The 24,965-nt window shown below is 38.8% G+C and overlaps 1 protein-coding gene across 3 annotated transcripts; it reads right to left on the bottom strand.

Annotated features, from left to right (window-relative positions):
- Window positions 1–329: 329 nt before the first annotated feature.
- Window positions 330–24,178, bottom strand: tp53bp2b (tumor protein p53 binding protein, 2b). Of its 3 annotated transcripts, none has more exons than XM_052590332.1 (18): window positions 23,686–24,178; window positions 16,442–16,589; window positions 15,950–16,063; window positions 12,567–12,643; window positions 11,440–11,541; window positions 10,830–11,007; window positions 9,423–9,607; window positions 7,649–7,813; window positions 7,352–7,529; window positions 7,138–7,266; window positions 6,612–6,691; window positions 6,109–6,502; window positions 4,080–4,840; window positions 2,676–2,813; window positions 2,427–2,560; window positions 2,176–2,342; window positions 1,046–1,245; window positions 330–954 (listed from the first exon to the last, which is right to left on the bottom strand). In XM_052590332.1, exons 1-18 carry the CDS (start codon window positions 23,692–23,694, stop codon window positions 913–915), a joined length of 3,201 nt encoding a protein of 1,066 aa, XP_052446292.1. In that variant the 5' UTR covers window positions 23,695–24,178; the 3' UTR covers window positions 330–912. The 3 variants fall into 3 exon arrangements, with proteins under 3 accessions (XP_052446292.1, XP_052446293.1, XP_052446294.1); XM_052590333.1 differs by having other exon boundaries at window positions 7,352–7,526; XM_052590334.1 differs by lacking the exons at window positions 15,950–16,063; window positions 16,442–16,589; window positions 23,686–24,178 and adding an exon at window positions 13,827–13,872.
- Between the last annotated feature and the right edge of the window lie 787 nt (window positions 24,179–24,965).

The raw sequence follows: 24,965 nt of genomic DNA, 5'->3' as shown, positions 1-24,965 counted from the left end.
AAGTTAAAAAGAAGTAAAACTCTTTAGCAGACTATGTATGATTATTTATTTTAAACTGTCCCACATTTGGGACAATTAAAAAATAACAGAAAATGTATTTACAGGGCACTTGTAAGTCTATGGGGCTAGTTTATCTAGCAGAAATGTGAAGCTTGTAATTTTATGGTATATAATATTTGTACATATTGTGCATATATTACCTGGTTTAGTCATATGTCTATATTTTTAAACTGTGTATTATTCCATTGCAATGCCTTGTTGCATAGACTTCCATAGTAAATGTATTACCGAACCAGAAATCAAATGGGGAAAAGGACAAAAATAGTGAGTCAAGAGATTTTACAAGGTTTATTATGATACATGAAAGCTGTCTTTGCGCAATAAATTGTTAATTGTTCACAGAACACACTGTTGTAGCGTAGCAGCAAGCACCATAAGAATAGCTTTACATAACATGACATTATGAATAAAAGAAAAAAAAATTATATAAAACTCTTATTTTCCTTCAAAAGATGAATGCTTTTTTTGTTTGCACTTTGCCAAACAAATTAGCATTAGTGAATACAGAAACTTTGTTCAAAAAGATGAAAAGTTCCATCCCTAAATCTGACATCCTTCATATGAGATATAATACTCAGATGACTATTAAAGCATCTGTATCATTCATAAATTCTTCATTCCTCTTTCACTTAACTATGCATGCTTGCTTCCGAAATGTCCATCCAAATCTACCTCTTCTACCAAAGCTTTTAACCTTAAAACATGTATAGCATACCAACATGAAACTATTCTTATTTTCATCATGTAAATGTGATGCATTCCTCTTCAAAACTTCCTTTTGCTCTGCAGAATTAAGTCACTGTTGAAATGGTAGACGACAACTCCAGGCACAACAGCGTAGATTTGGAGAGTTTACGCAAGGGTCCTCTGTCTGGGCTTGATTCTGGGGTACAGCTACAGAAGAAAAACAAATATGAGCAATCTGTAGTAAAACAACTAACAAAAAAAAAAAGAATGTAATGTTCCCCAATATTAATTTCCTCACCCCGAGGAGGTTGCGAGGTATGTAGCCCTCATTGTCGGCACATCTTGCCCACCACCACTCTGTTTCTTCACCGTCTTCTCTCCGTAGGACGGTCAGACAGTCTCCTTCCTTAAAGGACAATTCATCCGGGCTCTCAGCATCATAGTCCCAAAGGGCATAAACAACGCCCCTGTTCATGATGCCCATCTTCTCCTGCACACCTGTAAAAAAAAAAAAAAAAAAAAAAAAAAAAAAAACCTTTTCACCTATGTAGTTTTACTGCGAGAAGTTACCAGTTGTAACTTTACTAAAAGTTTCACAAGGTGCTTTCCCACCAGAGGAACCTTTTCAGAAATATTGGCACAAGTTCCCGATTTTTGGCATGTTTTCACTGCATGAACTAGGAATTTATAGTTCTAGGAACTGTTTATAGGACACTTATTTAGCTCCTACTTCAAAGTAGGGTCTAAAACCGTTCTATGTGAACTATCAGTGACGTAAGTGTATGATGACTGTCCAAACGCATACGAAACACTGGCTATCCAGCATCTTTGAAAAGCAATGTAAAAGTGTTTTCTCCACGAACATGCAAATCAGTGATTACGCATTTTCCTGTTGTCTGCAGCACTGTGTTCTTTTCTCAGCATCGATGATATGTAACACTGCAAGTTGTCATAGGAGATTTAGTCAAATTTTTGTGCTCTGCCCCGTCCACACAGAGACGCATTTAGTTGTACACCTAACAATTTTGTATCGTATTGGAGTTTCGTTTCAATTCCAACATTTTTGGGAGAGTGAAAGTGCCATTTTTTAAAACCAGGTCAGTTTCGGGTCTACACAGATTTTTCTTGAAATAAGGAAAATAAAGATCAGAAAGGGAAAGCTCTGGCTCCGTGTGGATGTGCCCTAAATCTCGTAAGTTGCGCGTTCCACCTCTGTTATCGCGAAACCAGTGACACATATCAAAAACAGCTTAGATCCTCTATTCACCGGTTATTGACGTTTGTAAATGCCGCGAATAAAGACATCGCCGTCGGCCGCTTCAGAGTTCCTGCTGCCAGTGCGAATGCAACCAGAAAAACTGGCCTGCTGGTTAGCTCCTACAACTATGTGGTGCGAAAGCGTCTATAATGGGAGGACTGGTCTCTCACCATAGAGAAACTGCGAACATTGGGCGTAACCTTCTTCCATCTCCTCACACTTGTCAGCCGCCGTCTGCATATCGCTGTAGGTTGTGGCGTATACGGCAGCTCCCGATTCCACCAGGAACTTACATACTTGCACGTTATTACAGGAAGCAGCACAGTGCAGGGGAGTCCTTATAGAGAGAAAGACGTTTTATTTGGTTGTAGTAAATTATGGACAGAATTTTAACGGGTTTACATAAATGTTTTTCGCTCACCATCCATCGCTGTCTGCGGCATTCGCGTTAACTCCAAACTGCACCAGGAACTTTACGATTTCCGTGTGTCCAGCACACACAGCATTGTGCAGAGCAGTAATGCCCTCATCATTGGGTAAACTGGGGTCTTCCACCTGGATATGACGTACATACATATACTTCAAATCCCAACTAGCTACAGTATATTTCCGGTTGTTATATTACTCACTAGTGGACCAAGTATGTAACTGATCTTGGCCTATTTCTCACCTCATATATGATCCTCTGGACAAGGTCATACTCGCCCTCTAAAGAGGAGTCCAACAGAAGGGCCAGAGGGTTAAAGTGCACACGCATCCCGTGGTTAATGCGCTCCGAGCCCGTCTTACGTAGGTTTGTTCTTTTGCCCTGTGAAAAACAGGATGAATGAATAGATATTTAGTTATATACTACAAGGAAATTCTGTACATAATCGATGTGTATCTTGTAGTAAAGTTCTTGGATATGAAGTACAGATACTAGGTGTTAGCCTGACATGAACCACTCTTTCATTCCGCATATTAAAAGCCCATTGAGGGACACTGGTTGCCACTTCTGCTCCATTTAAATGTTTAATGAGATCTTTGCAGAGTGCTCGGAATCTTAGTGTGGCTAGTTGCTAAGCAACAGCCCGAATGGATGGTTGGATCAGAATCTCTACTGACCTGACTTGTCTTCACCCTGTTTCACTGTCTCTCCCTCTTCTCTCTCTGTGGCCTTACTTATGTAGGCTAAATGGCTATATAGTTTTCTATAAAGACAAGGAATCGGTCTCAAACGTCTCCCTCATTCCTTGGAGTCTTCTTCTGGGTCTAAGCTTCAGATACGTAATGCCACATGGCTTTGCGGATTCATAAAATGACAAATGGGCTGACATGGATCAAGTCCAAAAGACTATAGGGTGTCCAAATTGTAATTTTATTAATCAATGGGCATCCACTTTTGTGGCCATGATGCACAGTGTTCCTTTATGTACCATTGTCCACATCAGGTACACCATTTTGGACACCATCCATGACTCCTTGCATAATATTGTCAGGCACCTTTGTGCATAGATTTTGACTTTAATGGATTGCTCACTGTTGAGTCAGTATCTGACTAAGCTTAAATGCTTACACACCTTAGCACAGCAAAAAAATAATTTAAGTTTCAACCCACCCATCAAGTACCCTGCTGCTGGGATACTCTTCCCATCAGTGCACATTTTAGATGTCTACCTTATCTGACTCATTGCAGGTGTCTTGGGTCTCTACTATCAAATCGATGAGTTGATCAAGTGTGTTTGATAAGAAAGACGACAAAAACTACTGGAGATAGCTGGAATCCTATCTCTCTGAAATGAGTTTGGGTCGCTACAATTTGAAATAAGTGTGAATGTCTCTTCAGTCCCTCTGCAGCCCCCTTCCTCAAATCTTGCCCTGGAGGTCCAATGCACTGCAGAGTTTGGCTCAAACCCTTATCAAAGTCACCTGGCTGTGATTTTCTAATGATCCCAAAGACATTGATTAGCATGCTCAGGTGTGTTTGATTAAGGTTAGAGCCAAACTCGGCAGGAAAGTGGATCTTGAGGTCCAGATTTGAGGATCCCTGCTCTACAGATATGGTTTTACATTTTGGGAATGTTGTAGTACCTACCGGTGGTAGCATGACCTGTCCTGTGACCTCTGGAGCCTTCATATTGACGGTGTCCTCTCCTGGTCCCTCCTGGTCTGTCATGCTGGGATATGGAGGTGGAGGGTAAGGTGGGTACTCCTCAACATAGGGTTCTGGAGCGGCTGGGCCATAGACTTCCTGTTCTTCTTTCAGCGGTGGTTCCTTCGGTACAGTACTAGAAATGGAGTTGTCATCCATGATAGGCGATCGAGGTGGAAGCGGTGGAGGCGTCAGCTCCTCGTCCTCTTTCTCACACTCAGGTATTGTTGTATCACGGTGTCCTTCATGGGGTCTACTGCTCTCGTCAGCTACTGGCCTGCATCCATCCTCACCTTCCGCCTGAAAGAAGGCAGCTGGGGTTATAGTGGTCTCCATGGCTGCCAACGTGGTCTTCTGGTAGAGGAGCTTCTGGATGTTGGGTCCACCAGGCCCCTCAGATTCTGTTATAGAGCCACGCTTTTTAAGAGGTCTGGGTGCATGGTGCAGTCTTTTCCTCAGGGCCTCCAAATCAGCATCGCTCTGGAGCCGATGGGAATTTGAGAGGAACGGGAGAAGTTTGGTTGGGCTGAGGGGCCGAGGAGCGCGTTCTCCCTCCTGGCCCTCAACAGAGGAGGATGCAGGGGCCATATTGTTGCCCTGGTCCACTTGGTCAATATCTAGACCTTCAGTTTTCTCAAGATGATTGATGTCCTGGAAAAGAGACTGCTGGCCCCCACTGGATGGGATGACTGGTTTACCATATACTGTTATAGGCAAGGAATAAGGATCAGGTACTTCATAAAAACATCTATAGAATACGTTGGGTGTCAATTGCCATTTATATTACGCAACCACAAAAATAACAACATTTGAACATTACGGAGCTAAAATTTATCCAATCTTAAGGGTGTTGAGTATATTAAGTATAATAATAATAATATTAATAAATAGTGCATTATATTTTATGACCATATCCTCATTTGATTTTTTTTTTCGTGTCTGAGCCACAAAGTGTAAGAGCAATCTGCCTATGAGCTCAAAGTTTTAAAGATATGCAAACCAATGCTGGAACCAAAACGACTACAAAGTTATGTAACAAAAGAATGAGCCTTTCCTTATCTTTTTGTGGTAAGAGCTTCACTATGAGCCCTACTCACTAGGGTGGGTAGAGTACTACTTATATTCTCATATGTACAACTTTGGTCCACACTATGAACTCACATATGGCACTGACACTTTATCTTGAAATATGAACTTAGAAATCAACAGCTATACACATTTATTTTCAATGGCAAATAAAACTTTCATGCCAAATATGGTCTCCTTTGTGTCTTTAAATTAAACCGATTCCAACTTTTACCGTCTAACCATCTGGTGCTTAAAAAAAAAAGAAAGTAAAGTGAATAAGAATCGACACTAGCAGAACAATGCAGTGTCCACTTACTATGGGATCGTTTAAGGACACAAAAATACTATTTGGAATTCTCCCAAAATCTAGGTGAAATCTGGTCAAAAACAAATTAAGCAGCTTGATTTAAATACTGCAGCCAACTCAGAGGCTGTAATAAATCCGCTGTTCCTAATTTGTTTCTGCCCCGAAGAACTTTCAGCTGAACTAAAGCAAGCTTTTGAACTTCAGAAATTTTCAGACACAATGTTTGGATTAAGACTAAGAAATAAACACGCTTATTTTAAGCCCAAAAATCCTGTTATTATACTTTCAGTCATTTACACAACTATACGGAACACCAAAGCATTTGCAAAGAAATGGTACATTGTTTTCCACTCCTGTGTCGCAACAGCTTTTAAATCTCAAACAGCAGTAATAAATGTTGGCAGAATTGTTTTTTTCTTTGGTTGAACCATTCCCTTAAATTAATCAACGTCTTTTTTAAAGTTGGTTATGTGTGCTCTTGTTGATTTGACAGAATGTCCAGTGTAACATTACATCTTGTGAAATAGATACTTATCAGATTCCATCACAAGATACCTCTGAATTTGTTTGGGTGCCTAGTGGGGTGGAGGTACTCACATCGAGGCTGTGAACGGGTCAGGGTACTTTGCCCTTGATAACCCTTCCCAAGAGTGCTTTGTTGGGTGTACATGGAGTAGATGGATCTCGCTGCCACCGTCTGGGGTTTGTGAAGAGTAGTGGGGGTGGCGCTCTCCTTCCCTGCCAAAGTATCTGACGTGAAAGGACGTACTGTCGCCGCAGGTAAGGTGTCCGGTTTAGGGGGCAGAGGTAGGGGTAAGGTGTTGTTGTGGGATGGAAGGGGCACTGGGGGTTTCTGATTGGCTGGTCTAGCTTTGCCAGGGAAGGTGCCCGTGCTGTAAGGAGGTTTACTGAAGGTGGACTGGCCTGGTAGAGCAGGTTTGGGCTTGCTTGGAACAGGAGGAGGAACCTTCCCAAAGGGTCTACCTGCAGACTATGATTAAAGAGTCATTAGTGTTTATTTACTACAAAATATCTATCCGTTAGCATTGATTTATTGCCAATTTTTGGAAACTGTTAACATCAGACACTCAGTGCATTACCTGGCTGTCCCTCAAGAGGTCCTCACTACTCTGGTTCTTGCGTAAAGGCAAGGGCGGAGGTTTCAAATCCGCCTCAGAATCTGGAACAGATATTCAAAAAAATCAGCACATCATAGATTTATCATCAAATTTAAACACTACAATGCCCTAGTGTCTTCTGACTGGATTATGACATGGCAGAGGTGCCCAATCCTGTTCCTGAAGATCTATCTTCCAACATTTCACGCCTGAACCAGAAATGTTCCAGATCCTCGGGAACATTTGATAATTACAGACAGGTGTGTTGGAGCAGGGTTGGAACTGAGCTCTGCAGGTAGGTAGATATCCAGGAACGGGGCTTATCCCAGTTTAACAGAGACACATTTTCAAGTGAGCCACTCGTGGCTGACTTTCCTGAAGAGTGTAAACACTGTGGTTCTATGAAAACACTGCTTTGTTTGTTTAAGCGGTCTGACATGTCAACTTCTAGCTTAACTAAACTGCATGAGTCTGAATGTGGTTCTTGAAAGGTTGGAGAGAGGCGTACCTTTCTCGTGGGATCCGTGGCTGGTCATGCGGGGAAGGGTGGAGGAGTGGCCATGGGAGTTGCTGTTAGTTTCTGTGTTGGAAAACAAATCTGACACCTTGGAGATCTTACTTGTCAAGAAACCAATACCTGTCACATGGAAACAGAATTAGAAGATGAATCAGAGTTTCCTGGTGCAATTTGTGGTGAATACTGTACACATATATACACGTACCTGTGTTCGGTTTAGGGAGAGGTTTGGGAAGGGTGGCTGTGCCGTCGGGATAAGCAGGCTTCACTAGAATCTCCTGCCTGGGAGGAACTGGAGGAGCCGGGGTGGTCTGGATGTACGGCCCAACAGCAGCAACCCTGGAAGTGCCGGTGGGCTGAGAGCTCTGTCCTTCAGATGGCTGCTGGAAGTGGAAGAGACAAAGAATAAGAAAAAGAATTTCCATGCGTCACAAACTACATCTGAGTCTAAAAAGCACAAGAAATGTAAACGTTTGAAAAGTAAATGTAACAAGTTGCTCACAGGCAAGTTCTCTTTCTGTTGGAGAGCAGCCTTTTTCTTCCAGAGCCTCTCTCTCAGTTCAGCCACTCTTTTGTCCATGGCAGCCATTTCTACGTTCCTCTTGTTTAGATTCTCTCTCTGCTGCTGGAGTTTGGCACTTTGCTCTTGGTTCAATTTATTCCTCAGCTGCAGAAAAGAGAAAAAGTCAGAACAAAAGAGGGACTGTTGAATTTTGTGCGCAGGACTACGGCTTTTCAATTCTTTACTATTTTTTTTTTCTCCATTTAAAAAATAGAGTGTATTCCTGCTAAATTTTTATATAACTTACATAAAGGACACTTGCTTTACATTTTTTCTTGAATAAATTAAAGATATTCAGTCCAAGTAAATTAGGTGGCCTTAACTACTATGTACTTAAATTTAAATTAATAATTTAATACAATGCATTAATTGTACACATACATGTTTTTACATTGTACTTGTATTTAAAAAATACTAGGGCTAAAACATTTTCTGGTTCATTGAAACCAATAGTTTACTAATCACACATTTATTAATAAATTATTTAAATAATAATGAGCCTTTAATTGCCTACATTGCCTAATAAGTGCTCAAGTGCATGCATAAAGCTTTCCACAGCACACTAGCAGAAGTAATGATTATGAATCTGTCAGGGAAAACAGTAAAGAGGCTGAATAAACATTTTAATTAAAAAAAAAGCTTGCTCTCTACAGATGTTTTTTTCATATTCTAAGAGTTTGTAACCGTTTGTAAGAGTTTCGCGCTCAACTTCACAGAAACTGAGACAGACACAAAGCGCATCCTGATTGCTTTCATTATTTTACAAAAGCGCAATGTTTTCTTGTTATTGTGAGTGCACACAAATAAACGTAGAGTCTTTACAGATTCAAAAGGTGTATTACTTTCATCTGTATGACCTGATGTATTGCATTACCATAGACTAGCCATTAAAACTCCCATGAAGTGCTTTGAAACACGCAACATTATTCTATGTGGTGACGTAATTTCAACTGAAACAGGATGAGAGGGCAGGACATAGAGCAGCCCCGCCCCCTTTTTAAAATAGCCAATAGCGTTTTGTTTATATATACTTGGGCCAGAGCCGTAGAGCTCAGTAAAGCCGCATTTGACAGCCACAGTTTAATATATTACCCCCTAGATTCAATATTAAACCCTTAGTAAAACAAAATAGTGGTCATAATCATGCTGAGGCGGTGTAGTTGTAAAGGTTTTTAATATATGCCGACTCGCACATATGATCCGCTCCTTTCGATCGCGTCTCTGGACTGGAGCCAAAGTCAGGATGTGCGCTTCCGTGTTTCGCGTGAAACAACGTGAAACCAAACCTCATTTGCACCAATCAAAAGCTTATTTACACTGTCTGAATCATTCCCTATCACCTACACTGTGCACTAGTGGCCATTTACAGAAAATACTACACTGTGAACAATTGTCCGATCTCAGCTGGAGCTTCAGCGTCTGTTTATAGCGAAGGGGGCGGGCGCCAGATTCTAGAGAGCATTTTACTGGTCAAAAGATTTGATGAGAAGATGAAGTACGATGTTTTTTGATTCTGCAACTAAGCCACTTTGGTCGGCAAAGCCTCTTCTGGTTGACTAACAGTTAGTCGACTATTAAGGGGGCAGCCGTAAAAAATACCTCCATGTAATTACATCTGTATTTAATTTCTGTAATTACATTTATAGTTAAATGTAATTACAGTATAGCAGGATTGTGTTACAGAAAGCTGTAGACCAACAGGAAAAAAAGCTACCTGAAGCTCTTTGTACAGTCGCTCGAGTTCTCCGCTTGAACTCGGTCCAGCTTCATGTGGGACGTCCATTTTGCCGCCACGTAACATGTCCAGTTGTCGACTCAACTCCTCCACCCTGCTGACGGCCACCACCAGCTCCCGCTGCTTCTGCTGAAACAGACCATTCATCTGCTCGATCTCCTCCACTACAGAGGGAGAGAAATTAGGTATATCACTCACTTGTTAATTAACTTCTCATTCCCACGAGCAAAATCGTTTGTTGTTGTCTCTGTTGATTAATTTAGCCGCTAATGGCATTTTTATATAACAGAAACAGTAGAGTGAACTCTTCCATTAGTGGGCAAATGATCCACAACAAATGGCATCTAAATAAATGAACCTGTAAAATGCCCTAAAACACTTTTTACCCCCCCAAAAAAAATAAAAAATGATGTCCAACTTTCAAATTACACACCTCAGTTTATATCACAATTAAAGTAAATCGGATTTTTGCATCAGAAAACCTAATTAGTCGATCAAATCAACTGACTAGGAAAAAAATTAGTTACTTATGTTGTCAAAAGTAGAGACTTTTGATACCATTTGATACTGAAATTTTAAATATTTCCATTTCCCGATAACATTTGAGCGGATTCTTAAACACCGCTGATTGGTTATTGTATTAATACGCTCAACAGATATGACTGTGAATGGCTACAATGATCATCTCTCGACCGAGCGCTCACACAGAAACGTTTGAATGTCGTGTCTATCAGAACGGATCCGTCTATGTGCTGATATATTAGGGATCCTTGACGGAGCCCCTGATAGACGTGGCTTTCAAACGCTCTTGTGTTTCTCTGTGTGAACATCATATCTGTTGAGTGTGTGAACACTGTGGCCAATCAGAGCTGTTTAAGTATCCGCTCAACAGCGCTCAAAGGTTAGCGGGAAATGGATGTTACAAAATTTGCAGTACTGACTTTATATCTTTATTTTTATCGGTATTTTTGACAACACTATTAAATTAAATTAACAATGTTAAATTTGAACCTTTTTTATATTAACAAACTTTTTTTATCTTTGATTTTTTATTTAAATAGTCTCACACGACTAATTTATAATAATAAAATATAAAACTAGTCTGTAATACAATAATAACGGTAATATTAATAATGACAATGTAATAAACATGTAATAAACATTTTCCAGTAAATTTAATTGCATTTAATGAAACTTATACTTTGTTTTATGCCACTGCATAAATTTAAATAAATAAAAAGTTATGCAAAAGACTTCCCCCTAATCTAGCAAACAAATGGGCCACAGCACCACCAGAAATGACACTTCACCTTGAGCTAATATCCCTCAAAGGTCAACGTTACAGCATTTTCAGCATTTCTAACCTACTTTCTCTCAGGTCCTGACCTAGTTTACTGTTGCTGATGCGTTTCTGTTCCACTTGTCCTTTCAGAGCTCGAACCCTGCGCAGTTTGGCCTCCTGGTTCTCTGCGTTCTCCCGCAGCAGTCGCAGTTTCTCCTGCTCAGACGCCTGCTGCTGCTGCTGCCGCTGGTCCTGCAGCTTCAGGAAGCGCAGTCGCTGTTCCTGTGAGGAGGCGTCGGGTTACAATCTCACCAAAACTCATTTTCAGACATCATTAGGTTTCAGAACAGTGTGCCTACTGTTTATCATTCACGCTGCTGATGGACAAAACGGTAATGGTTTTGATATGGAGATGACTCCATGCAGTTGTTTATTCTAATGACCTTAACGCAAGCAATAACATCATTCACAGATGACTTCAAACCTGAACCTTGATTTCAACTGACAAACATGAAGTGCATCTCTTTTACATTTAATTATGGACCAAGTAAAGCCATGTTTGCCATTCATTCCTATTGTATGGAAAAGAGCAGCATGGGCATCCTGCTGAATATCTCAATTCGTGTTCAACGAAAATAGAATATCATATTCTGAAATAGCTATTAAAAAAACACACATTGAACAGTACATTATATCAATGGTGCAGTGGGCTACCTTTGTGGCTAGGAGTTGTTGTTGTGCGTTGATCTGTTGTTGTTGGCGTGATGCCATCTCTTGCAATTCACTGAGAGTGATGTCCATATGAGGAGCTGCCATCTAAAAAAACAGATAAATATTATCCATCTATCTATCTATCTATCTATCTATCTATCTATCTATCTATCTATATATATCAGAGCTTTTGCCATTTTATATTGGATGGCTATGAAGTGTCTGTATGTTTGGACATTTTATAAGGTAATTTTAATGTAATTTAATATGGTAAAACTTTGTCGTCGGGTCACTTAGATACAGTTATACATGTCATTGTTTTCTTTTTGAAATCTTTACATGAATTTTGAGTGTTGTGGATCAAACTATGAGTCGACCCTCATTCTGAAAGTTTGATTTACAGTCAGTTTTAAATCATGGTTTCTTTACACTGTAAGATAAATATGTTTTGCAGCGTCACAATTATTTCTAGTCAATCCAACTGTGTGTACATTTGTGTACAGGACTGAAATAGCTATAGTAAAGTATCAATAATAACATTAACAAGATAATAACATCAAATAAATACATGACAAAGGGTATTTATGGGTTAAAACTAATAAGCCAAAAAATAAATAAAGTTTTTTAATTTGTTTGTTTTTTTAAATAAAGGTTTTATATACACAATTGTTTTATACATATCAGATACATCGTTTTAATTACAAAAAAATGAATAAACATAAATAATAATAATATAAAAATATAATATAAAACCAAATAAAATGTGATAATACTATGACTTACATAACAATAGCACATAACTTGTATGCAGTTATGCATGTTATTCTGTTCACTTTTTAAAATCCTTTTAAACACATTTAGAGTACTGTGGATTAAACTGGGAGTTGATTCTCATTCCCAAAGTCTGCTTTTCAGTCTCCTCAGTTTTTAATCATGTTAAGACAATTTATTTTAATTATAAAATGATTAAAGAATGCTTTGTCACAATTAATTACAGTCCATGTACGAATAATGTCTATTAAATCTTTTCATTTGCACCTTTTACAGACAATTACCAATTGAAGCCTTAGTTAGCAACCGTATCCAAGGGGGTGGGGCTTATCTATTCTCTGAAGGGAATTCATACTCACTCCATTTTCCATGTGTCTGTCTATCGTCCCCTTCACTGCGTTTCTTCTGGCAAGAGACTCTGGAGCCCTGTGACCTCCTGTAGTTAGAGACAGAAATAGCGGTGTTGGCTAAGCTAAACACATTCTCGCTTATTTCAGGATTAGGGACTTGTATTAAACTTTGACAAATAATTAGTCAAGTGAATTTTGAGTTAAAAACACAAGTGATACTCAATCCATGTGGCTTTTTGAGGAGAAGTTTATATTTAGACTTTGACTCAAAGTTCAACAGTTAGTATTTAGCAAACTAGCATGTAAACACGCTAACAATGGAGACCAGGAACTGCTGGTGTAAACCTCATTACATAATGACTGTTTGGCTTGGGAAAACAACTAGCACTCAATTATCCTGCATATGACTGCCTGGGCCAGGGTCCCACTTACATAACATCAACGCTGGCACCGCTAGCGCCGCTTATGTGGGTTACTGGATAAACCAGTCTAAGAGCGAAACAATGCCCAAATAATGTTCTTGGTCACAGTCTGACACCACATGGGTCCTAATCAGGGCTTACTAATTACACAAGCAGGGTTTTACCTCAATTCTGTGTGAAAACAAACCACAAACACAAGATACTAGTCAAACTGTGTGTAATTGACATAATTATTCTAGACAGAGAAATAAGGAGCTCTTTGTGAGGTAAAGCCAGGCGTACAGAGCCGATATCACTTGCATTGTTGTGTAACAGCCGGTCTTTGTCCGGTGAAGAGGCCCAAAGTCACTCAGAGAAATCTGAAACCTCACACATGGTTTCACATGACTGAGATGTTTAAACTACTTGGGGGAATAGAGAGGATTCGCTTCAAACACGCCGTGTAAACAAACTAGCAGAAATTGTGACGAAGGGGATTTAAAAATAACATGCAAAACAACTTACGAAAAACTACTTTAAAGCTGTGTGAGATTTTATGTATTACACATTTTGATTACTGATTACAAATAAATAAATTAACCAAATTAAAATTATGTGGTACCATAACTTGCAGAATAATAGCAAATACAAATAATAAAAAATATACATAATCAGTTGTGAGGTTTTTAAATATGTATTATACATTTTAATACATATATAATTGTAAAAAAACATTACAATAGAGATGAATTGTCATGGGACGTGGCTGTAGCAATAGCGCACGACAATAGAGTAAACATAAATAGTTCTAGTTCTCATTTCTAACTTCAAAACAATAAGACAGGAGAACTAATTCACATCAACTCACATAATCCATTTCATAACCATCAACGAAGACGAGACGACAGAAACTGAAAGCTTATAAAGACAGGCAAACAAAAGGAGCAAACGAGATGATTAACAAGGTGATGTAGAAAACACAGGTGAACAGAATGAGCTAATCAGGGCAACTAAGGGAAACTAGGTCAAAGAACAAAGACAGGAGACCAGGATAACAAACCTGACAAGAATAGAATAGAATAGAATAGAATAGAATAGAATATATATATATAGAAAAATAACCAAGTAAAAGTTCCAAGTAGGTTTAACTGCAGACCAGAGATCTCCAAAATGGGGCGTGAACTCCAAATTAAATTAAATGTCAACAACTGTTTTAGTCGTGACTGTATTAATTTGTTCTTTTAGGCGAAACTTAGTTGAGACTTAAAAACATCCACTATACAAGCAATACAGTTTTCCATTGGGTGCACACGCATTTAGGACACAAGATAAAGGTCTATTCTGATCTATTCCAAAGTCCCCTACCCTTAGGCAGTGCCCATGGAACAAGCCGTTCAGCAGCAAATAATTCATGCCTCGACACAGTCATAACCACAACAAATTAACAACCCCTCTATTCACAATCTCCCATAAAAGGAAATGACATTCACGCCTGTCCACAACAACAGCATGTCCACACTGACAGCAGACTGCCAAGGGGGAGAGGGTGTAATCAAATCGGTCCGTGAATAAGCATTGTAAAAAGAGCCAGTCTATATTAAAATTGTCATCTAACCATACAGCAGAGGGTAAATAATAAACAAGACCAAACATTCTTTACCTCTTTCGTAGTGCTACTGTCTTCAATATTTAAAATTAGGCATCAGACAAGAAATTTGAATCTAAAAGTAAACCAATTATTCCTTTTTATTGTTTTTTTTTTTCCACTTTTTTATCATTAAAAAAAAAATGTAATATATTTTGCAATATAAAAATGGCTTCAGAAAGGTAACAGGATTGATGGTAACAGGGTTGACAGCTTAATTTGAGAGTGAAACTACATGTTTCCATTATTTATGGAAGGGTAATTAAATTAAATTAAAATTAAATTCATGCATTTAGCAGACGCTTTTATCCAAAGCGACTTACTGTGCATTCGGGCTATCAATCTTTACATATCATGTGTTCCCGGGGAATCGAACCCCCAACCTTGCACTTGCTTGCTTGCTAGCGCAGTGCTCTACCAGTTGAGCTACAGGAACACAATTGCATCCTGAAATGTCTAGGAATATATCCTTTTCGATTATTAGTTGTGTAATATATAAAAACATATATAAAAAAGGAAATAACAGTGCTGACATTTTAAGACAAATTTACGACTAACAAACATAATCAAACTTTAGATAAACTTAAGGGGCCCTATTTTAACGATCTAAACGCAAAGATCTAAATGCATTTTTGGAATGGGCTGTCCCTATTCTCTTAATAAGTAATGGGCGTAATAAGCAAAGTCACCGTGCACTGTGGACCCACCCAGAGGAGCATTTTCTACCAACGCGCTCTTTAAATAACAAAACAATATTGCGCCATTGAGTTTAGACTAGGTTTGAGTTGGTCTATGGCGCAGTCTATTTTCAGCTCCTTAAAATAGCATTGCGCCAGCAATGCGCCTGAACACACCTCTTTTTTAGACCAGCACACCCATGTGCGCACAAATGGACCCAAATGCATTTGCTAATTAAAACGACGTGGGGCTGGACGGGAAAATGCGAATGGCACCAGACTGAAACTAGCAAACACACTTGCGTCCCATTGTATGATAGGACCCAAGATGTCCTTGTGTAGCATTTTTTTCATGTAATATTTATTACTTAAAAAAAAAAAAAACTTAAACCTTAAACTCAAACAAATAAAGTATGTTTAATAAAAACATTGTCCAATCTAAAAATGTTACTAAAAAAGAATTGTGCATTTGCTAAAATAACAGGGAAAAATACACAGGTGGGGAAAGACCAAGAATGAATCCTCATTATGAAAGGAAAAAGGTGAAATGTGTATTAGACACATTCATTTGAGAGATGAAAAATGAGTTTTGCAAAATGACCCGAACACATTCTGTGACTTTTGAAAGCACTACTCTCCTATTGACTTCTCTCGTACTCTCTCTCTCACCTGTATCATGGCCAGGTGCTCGGTCATGACGCAGGAAGAATCGCACCTCCGCCCTTTGCTGACCCCAGCGCTGCAGTACTTCGATAATTCGCTCGCTGTCACCAATCACACGCTCTAAAAAGACACAACCAATTGGAAACAAGTGATGCAAATTAGGTGGCAAAGATCCATTCTAGAGTGCACTGCACTGCACCTGTCCATAGTCGCATGGACCGGTGCAAAAAGATGAATTCTATGAATTTGATTTCTTTAACAACTTTGTAAAAGAAAAGAGTTCACTCAAAATGGAAAATTGTGTCTTCTACTTTATTTGTTTGGTAGAACACAAAATTAGGTATTTTTACAAATGTTCATGCTGCTCTTGACAAATAATGGCAGAATATAAAATGCTGGGCAAACTGTTGCTTAAAAAGTGAGCCACATAAAAATAACTTTTTGGTTCATAAGCTTGCTCAACAGGCCAAACACACAAAAGTGCAAGTCAGCACATACCAGATCCTCTCCACATCTCGGCCAGATAGCAGTCCACCTCCCCCGGCTCTTTACACATGTCCACCACATCTCGACACAGCGTCTCCGGCGTGATGGGAAGCTCTGTGAAGTGCTTGTCGCTATTGCTGAGGTACACCGTTAGGAACATCTGAGTAAAAAAAAAAAAAGACACAACATGGGACGTTATAACAACAGACAGAAAAAACACTCTAGGGAAAGAACATTGTTAGTTCCTCAATTCATTTTTGATTCTCTAGTTCTTAAGAAAATCATTTATTTTAAAGAAACCATACTAGAATTTAATTATGTGATCAAAAGCAGTGTTATTTTTTATATTTTTCAATCATGACAACTCTTGGATGATTTTAGCATGGTGATGGATATGACAGTGTTAATGTATTTGGTCTTGGCAGAATAGATCTGCTACGCTGCTGCAAGCAGGTACAGGAACTTGCTACTGCAAAATGCTTACGGCGATACAGTGCTGTGAGTTTTTAAGAAATACTGCTGCTGCACAAATAACATTTAAAATAACAACATAGCAGATCTACACAGGTGGAGCTGGGGAAGGTGGAGGGTTTCAGGGAAACTCTGAAAGCACACAGAAAGATCTCTAGTGAATACCAGCCAGTCATATAAATGCAAGGCAGAAAGCTCATTGGCTGCAGATGCAGCATGAACCTATCAGCTTGTGCCAAGCTGTTTAACTCTCTGAATATCATGAGTTACATTAACAACCCATCAGCCTGCACCATCTAGAGTTTCATGACTGAACTATATATTAATATAACCTTCCATTTAGAATTTTTAGCTCAGGATGCAGAGTTCTTATAGTGTTGCATGTTTTGATTTCTCCTGGAAAGGCTGCATGAGCCTGGCTTCAGCAGCACAACCTTATACTGTCAATAGATGCATTATTTACAGAAGCTATAGCCTATTCATTATTCGTCACTTACTGTTAATGTAATAAAATCTGAATAATACTTGCATTTTAGTGTATACATAGTTATTTTTGGTCACTGATGTTTTAATCATGTCACTTTTCTGGGGTTAATGAAGCGTTAATGTCCAGCCCTGGAGTCAGCCCCAGACGGCCCCGGCTCAATTTAAACCCTGCCTATACAGCTAAAACTGGTAACTGAAGAGGTTCTTGCTTCCATACATTAAGGCAGCTTCATTACGAATGCTCTCAATCATCCAGACTGTTTATAGATACGTGACTTTATGCCAGATGCCCACGTAATCTTATAATACAGCTGTGATTGTGGGAGAAAATACCAAGATGAATGGTTGACAGCAAAAAAAAAAAAAAAAAAAAAAGATGCTGTATTTCTGTCTTGGCACTTTAAATGCAGCCAGCACAGATGGCTGTCACATCAAGAGGGTTCTTATCCAGAAATAAAACACAAGCATGGGGTAATTAGTCAGAAAGCAAGGAGGTAATTGATTTGTAATTCCGAAGTGAACAGCAGTTTTGGAAGGAAAAGACAAGGTCACGGTCAATGTGGCTTACATCATTAACGTAAATTAATGATGAAATGAATACGATTTCTTAATAAATAATAAATAACGAGAACATTAAATCAACACCTTAACTTGTTTTTGAAGGACAATTCTGCTAGTGTGTGTTTATTTTCAGACTATCTGTAGCAGAGTTATCACTGCTGATAGAGTGCAAAAACACTCAGCAGTTCTGTGCTATGTGTGTGTGTGTGTGTGTGTGTGTGTTTTCATGCTTTGCCAAGCGACGCTGAGGTACTACTGTCACACCAGATGGGTAGAGGCAAAACTCGGCAGATCTTCCACCTTAACCTGAGTCACACGACAGGAGCGGAAACAGTGCTACATAACAATTCCTAAACGCACATATTTTATTACACGCGTCTCTGAAATACTTGATTCTGATTGGTCAACTGTGACATTATGCAGTCAATTAAGTATTGGTCATTCATTTTTCAACTGTTTTCCCATTAAACACTTTCTTATGTTGTATTGCTTTATATGCTCTTTCATTCATAATAAAACAATTTTAACTAAAAATACAGTTTATTTGGTTTCATAAATTTTTTTTATATATATATTAGGATCAATAAGATGTTGTAAACCTAATTTTGCAACCTCAAATACAGAACTTTAGTGAAATTTGCTGAAATAAAATAAGTACTAAAACTTATAAAAATTCCTAAAACTAAAATACAAATAAATAAAAGCTAAATCAAAATATTAAAAATATATATAATTTTAATATTACTTTTAACATTTACATTTGAAAGATACTTGTTGAATATTTAGATTTTATTCCAGCTTTACTGGAAAACTAAAATTTTTGTACTTTAGGTTAACAATACCGACACAAACCTTTTGTTGAACACACTTTTCTTGATTGCAATTTGGTTTTTGCTGCAGACCACCACAAACAGCTGTCATCAACATTAGCCCTAACTGATGTTTTTAAAATGGTTACCAGTGTATCCTGATCTGTGCAGTATTGGTGCCGTGACATTCGTGTGCCGTCACACACTGCTGTGCAAACTGGCTTTAAGAGGCTTTCACTCCTTTAGTGTGCAATCACTTTGCTTCAGGTTCTTCATGGAACCATCAATGCCAATAAATAACTTTTATTTTTAAGAGTGTTTATTGGAATCCATGGTTCCATGTAGAACCTTCATCAATTTGAACTTTTGGAAGATTCTTTGAAGAGCCTAAAATGGTTCTTCTACAGCACTGCTGTGAAAAACTCCTTTTTGGAAGCTTTATTCATAGGAGTGTAGACCGTAGCCCTTCTGTTTAAGTTAGATGGATGATTTTATTTCTCTCAGACCATTCAGTCTGAATCTCTTGGGCTGACCAACAAAAGCCTTAATGAGATGAATGACCCTCGCTGGAAATGGAATTTCATTAATCTCCCTTTAATGTATATCTTCCTCTAATGTCCTTACGTTATATGTCTAAACCAAACGAAACGCTAACCTCATTTGCCCCTGGGTTATGGTTTATAAGATGAGCTCTTAAAAGATCCAAATTGAGTTATGAATGGAGCATATTGACTCATGTCTACTTACAAACCCGCAGACCTCTTATGTAGTATTTTCCTTTTTGGAGATGTTAATTCTTTATTGAACGCATACGGTGGTAAATTCTTCCCACAGTGATATAAGTGTGTATTGGAAGCCATTGCAAATAAATAAATAATGAAATGCTAAAATGTTATTTTTGCAGTCGTCATATTTCTATTACATACCAAATAGTTTATTCTGCTATTTTCCAAATTTCAGGTACAATGCTTTGCATTTTGGTCTCCAGTCATCAATGATTTTATGTAGGGCATGTGTCTAAAATTCTGGCTTTTGAATCAGCATTTGTGTCTATTGTATGTTAAATCCTAGAGAAATTGCACACAGAAAAGCCCTTTAGCTGAAAGCCAGCCCGCGGCAGTGATCCTACACTTGATCCCCGGAGTAATATTTCTGAGAAATCTTAAGTGACATAATAATGCTGTCCTAGGGCATGGGACAGAGCTTTAGGATCACTGTAATAAAGCACTATTTTGCAACAGGACACTGTTTATGTTGCCACAGGTAACCACGTGTTATGTAATGGATTTGAATAGTCAAACATACTGGCTTTTTCCCAACAGCTGACAAGGACTAAACTCTCACTGAATTTCCTGGAGACCTCATTTATGGAGAAAGTTAAGGAGAAGTTAAGTTTAAGTCATTTCCTCACTTTTTACTCTATAAGATGTTTTGACCATATGATGAAAGTAAAATAACACTGGACCCAACTGACTTCCATTGTATGGACATAAAAACAATTGGAAATTGTATGCTGGTTGATGTTGGTCTAGGTCTGATCTGAAGACAGGTTAAGCTGGTAGTTGGTTAAGCTAGTTTAAGAAGACAAACACAACATATGCTGTTACCCATCCATGCTGAACTTCTCAGCATCTAGAGTTTCTTATCTCCAGTTAATACTGTGACATCATTTCTCTAACTGACCTGGTTTTATTTATACTTTTATGTGCTGCCTACACACTTCTATAATGAGTGCATTTAACCCAGTTCATTGGGTCGTTTTGAGTGGACAAGGAAAAAGTACACCATTCCTTTGCTATTCAAAGTCAAGGGGCGTAGCCTCGGGTAACTTTGCATTTCGTGCATCAAAAGAATAAACATTAAACAAAAGATTTGATGACTAAACCTTGCCATGCCAACAGCCCATTTTCAACAGAGCACACAGCTTTGACATAATGATATTCAGATTGACGCCTACAATCATTAACCCTAATGTGTCTCAAAACTAACCAAGCCACAAAACCTTATAAACCGCATGGCATTTGCAACAGGTTTCCATAATAGGAAGCATTCTTAATTATTTTTTCCTGTTGTTGAATGTTGTAAACAGTAGCGTATTGTTCAACTCAGATGAATAACCAGTGACATCGTCTGTTCTGCAACATACAATGTACATTCAAGTGCCCGTACCACATGGTTTTCATTAACTGTAAAGGTTCATTGCTTTGAATATTGGAGCTTGTGGTCCAATGTGGGCAGAAATCACATTCGACTTGGATGAATGAAAAGCAGTCAGCCACAAAGTCTAGGAAAATCTACTATACCTACACAAAGAGGTAATCCAATGCATCAATTTTTCAGCCTGATCACTACATGAGCATCTGTCAATGCATTCTCTGATTAGACAACACATAGGAACACGGTTTACTCTATAATATGGGTTTATTTAGTCTCTCACGCTTTGTTAGGAAGTAGCTACTCTGATGCTGTTTCTGTAAGTCTCAGGACAGAACCCACAGATTCAGCAGGCTGTCAGCCCGCAGTGTGTGTGTGTGTGTGTATACGGGCACAGAATCAGCCATATGGCCCCTGCAGTGTACTGACACAAAGCACGACTAATGTGAGGATTAGCCTTGAGTTCATACACACCCCTCCAGCCCACACACTGACCCTCGGAAACCCTTCGGCTACCGGGAGAATAAAGTTGATTGAATAAAAATGCTGAAGCTTCAAAAATATAGTCGACTCACTCAAGGTCCATGATGGTTTAATTTAAACTAAAGAACAGTTGAGCCAACTGCATATGTCCTCTGCTCAGCAGTACAGACCCTGCTTATTGTAGCTAGAAATAGCTTAAAGGTCAAAGTTAAAACATTCCGAGTGCCTGATTACCGGCCGGTCCTTGGGAGCCGGGTTTTCCAAACACAGTCTCCTCTGCATAGCAGCAATGTTGTGGTGTGGAATGTGATCTTGGCAACAGTTGCCATGGCAACCGGCTGCCGCAATTCTGGTCATTGTTTCCCCGCTGAGGCCTCAGGTGGCTGAAAGGGCCCGACAACAATCAGCGATATTTATAACTCCTAATGCACAGCCTTTGAACTGAAGTGGGCTACGGAATTAAATTACTACAAGCTAATCTTATTCCACAAGTGCTCCCGGACCAAGTCATCTATTCACCTGTCAAATCAATTTAGAGTCTTGAAAACAGCTGCTCTGGGTACAATGGGAATTGCACAAAATACATGACCACACAAAGACCCTACAATACCTTTCAGCGGGGGGGAAGCTAGCGACCAAAGTCAACTTCCTCTAGAGGAACTCTAAACAATGCCTTGCTATTCTGAATGCAGTTTAAGTTCAAACTGGAACAGGGACAATGCAGGTTAGTTCCGTAAAATGTCATAATGAGAGGAATATCCCACTTCTACTTTTTTTTCAAACACAACTGATGTTCTTTTGAGAATCAAGGGAGCTAGTAATTCACAGGAAAAACAATGAACTCAGCGTCTGAGGTACCAAATGATTTATGGAACAAAGAACACAGTCGGTGTGCAGACATTTCTCAATGCTGAAAGAATACGCTTCATCACAAACCTCAAAAACACTGTGGTTCTCTCAAACACTGAGTATGACCTCAAATAGCTGCTTTCCTTTTCTGGAGATTATCTATCTTAAACTGACCATGACAGTGATGATCCATTAAGACAAATATTTCTTTGGAAGCTAAATATACAATGCTGTTATACTGGCCTCAAACACACACGCCAGTGATATACCGTATTGCATATACACATTAAAAGAGTAAAAATACTCCATTTTGTAACATTTTGGTTTGAAACCATTGAAACAATACCTAGAAATTTTAAATCCTAAAGCTGTTGTTTCTGCAGGCGGCCGTTCATTTCATTTTTCACATTTGTAAATCCGTAAAATGAAAACTCAGAATATCTCATTTGAGTTTATACACCGGGATTATCATTTGCATGAACGCAGAAAAGCTATAAATCCATGGATACTCCTGATGGTTCATCCAGATTGAAGGCGGACATCCGGTGACAAAGCTGGTGGGGATTACGGTCTTGCTTGAAAACGAACCTTTAGACAAACGAGTTTTACCCAGGACTGGATGTTTACCAGAGATGTACTAAAATGAAAAGGTCAAAAAGACAAATGGCCCTTGTCATCAATGCGGACAGAGGTGACACGGTCATATGTTTTACTGTTGATGGACGGTGGGGTGGGTGTATGAATGTGTGACTCACCAACACCACGACTGACTCACTCATATGATTAGTGACAGCAGAGGGAGATAGACTATATATGTATAATCTCAAATACCATGTTAACATCAAATGACTCTAACATTACTAACCTTTCTATGTAGCAAATGGCATCTATAGAGTCTGGCAGGTAAATGATATTGTGAATATTTGGCTACGTTCTGTGTCTATAATGTAATAATTCATTTTGCACATTCCCTGGCACCATATTTAACCCAAGGAACAGCAGAATGACTTCAGTTCTAGTTGAAATTTGGGTGTCTACATAAAATCTTTCTTCATTTCACCCCCTTTCTTATCTCTTCAATTCCAACACCTGTGCCGAGGTTGTTAAAACACCTTTAAGGAATCATTTACTGGAATTAATTAAAAGATACACAATGTTCTGGATCATTCTGTGTTTGTTATCAGAAACCAGGATATGAAATCTAAACAAGAAAACAGGTAATCCAACCCCTACCTCTATTTATTTCATGGACACCCCTTTATTACCATGAAACTGATTCCTTGAAATCCATCTAATCCATCTGATATAATCAAAGCTGCTTAGATGAACACAAGGAGTGACATCTTCCCAATGCATTCGTTGAGTTCATCAATGACAAAGAAGCACTGGTGATGGAGGTGAAAAATAATGTATAGAAGCGAATCTATTATACACTGAACTTACCGGCATCATATTGAAAAAGATCTCGAGATATTCCGTATTCCTTATTCTTAAGAATATAAGACCTTTCCCTGGTCCCCCAAGAAGTGTTTCTTATTGTTGTTTTATATGCAGGTATATTATGCAAGTATTATCCTCTTCTTTTACGTATCATTATTTTAGATTAGTCTCCTCAGATATTGTGCGACAACTTTGTAGCGTTGGTTTATTATAGAAACCTGTTGCACAATGAACCCCAGATGAACTCGGTAAATAGAGTGAAGTTTCTTATACGAATCGCTCAGACGCAGGGAACCGCAGACCACCGATCGCACCGAACCATTTGTGCTCGCAGCGTTTCGCCACCGCTGTACAATATGAGCGAAATAAAGATAACGGTCGCTCGCGAACGGATCAGCTACTGTCCGCCAAGCAGATTGCAGGTCCACGTTATATCCGTGCGAGCGAGGTTTTTCTCTGGAACAACAAACGCAGCCCAACCCAAGATGACGCTGCGCGAGATCCCGAATATCCCCGGCGCGTGCATGACAAACTCCGCCTCGCGCCACCCGCGCGCTTCCCGCCCACTCATCATCATCTTTATCTCTGAGGAGGCGTTCAACGGTTCGAAGATTTTATATGTATTTGTCTTATTTAACGTGTCTCACACTCTTTAGAAGCTTTTGAAATGAATATTAAGGAATATGATCTGTTAGTAAAATTGAACGCGATAAATGAAACATTGTCGTTAGTACAATAGTATTCGTTTTAACCCCCCCTCGTTCAGTTTCATTGTAGGCTACGATTACACAAACTACAAACAAAAATGTATCAAATGCTATCGAAATGTTAAGAAATACTAATAGATTAGACATGACCAGGTATTGAACACGAGTTAAATACAACAAAGTAGCTAGCTAATAGAAATAATATTGGCCCTTACGAAAATGTACAATGGGTTTCTTAGCCTAAAAGTGTCGTAACCATGTTTTTTTGAGGGGAGATATTACGCTTTATATCATCATAGTTTTACCACAAAAGCCATGGTTACACTAGTGTAGCAAAATCATGGTTAATTTGTGCTTACCATGGTGGTTTAACTAGAAACAATGCTTTTATTTGTATTTAAACTGGTTAATTTTCGTAAGAGGTGTTGCTGGACATGGTACTATGTTTTATTGACATGTTATGTCGATATTTGGATGTTTTAGTCATCAATATGACAATCATTTTGTCATTCATATATCATAGTCCATCAAAGTATTACCATGACACCATCCATGCAGATTTTGAGATGAATATTG

Source organism: Carassius gibelio, chromosome B22 (assembly GCF_023724105.1).
Source record: "Carassius gibelio isolate Cgi1373 ecotype wild population from Czech Republic chromosome B22, carGib1.2-hapl.c, whole genome shotgun sequence".
Lineage (NCBI taxonomy): Eukaryota > Metazoa > Chordata > Actinopteri > Cypriniformes > Cyprinidae > Carassius > Carassius gibelio.
This window is presented reverse-complemented; position numbering and strand designations above follow the sequence as displayed.

Bases quoted from the DNA above. Each gene is read 5' to 3' on its own strand.
- tp53bp2b (XM_052590332.1), bottom strand. The intron at 11,008-11,439 runs GTAGCCCACTGC...GCCTCCTCACAG, and splicing joins AACAACTCCTAGCCACAAAG to GAACAGCGACTGCGCTTCCT. The intron at 955-1,045 runs GTGAGGAAATTA...TTTCTTCTGTAG, and splicing joins TACCTCGCAACCTCCTCGGG to CTGTACCCCAGAATCAAGCC.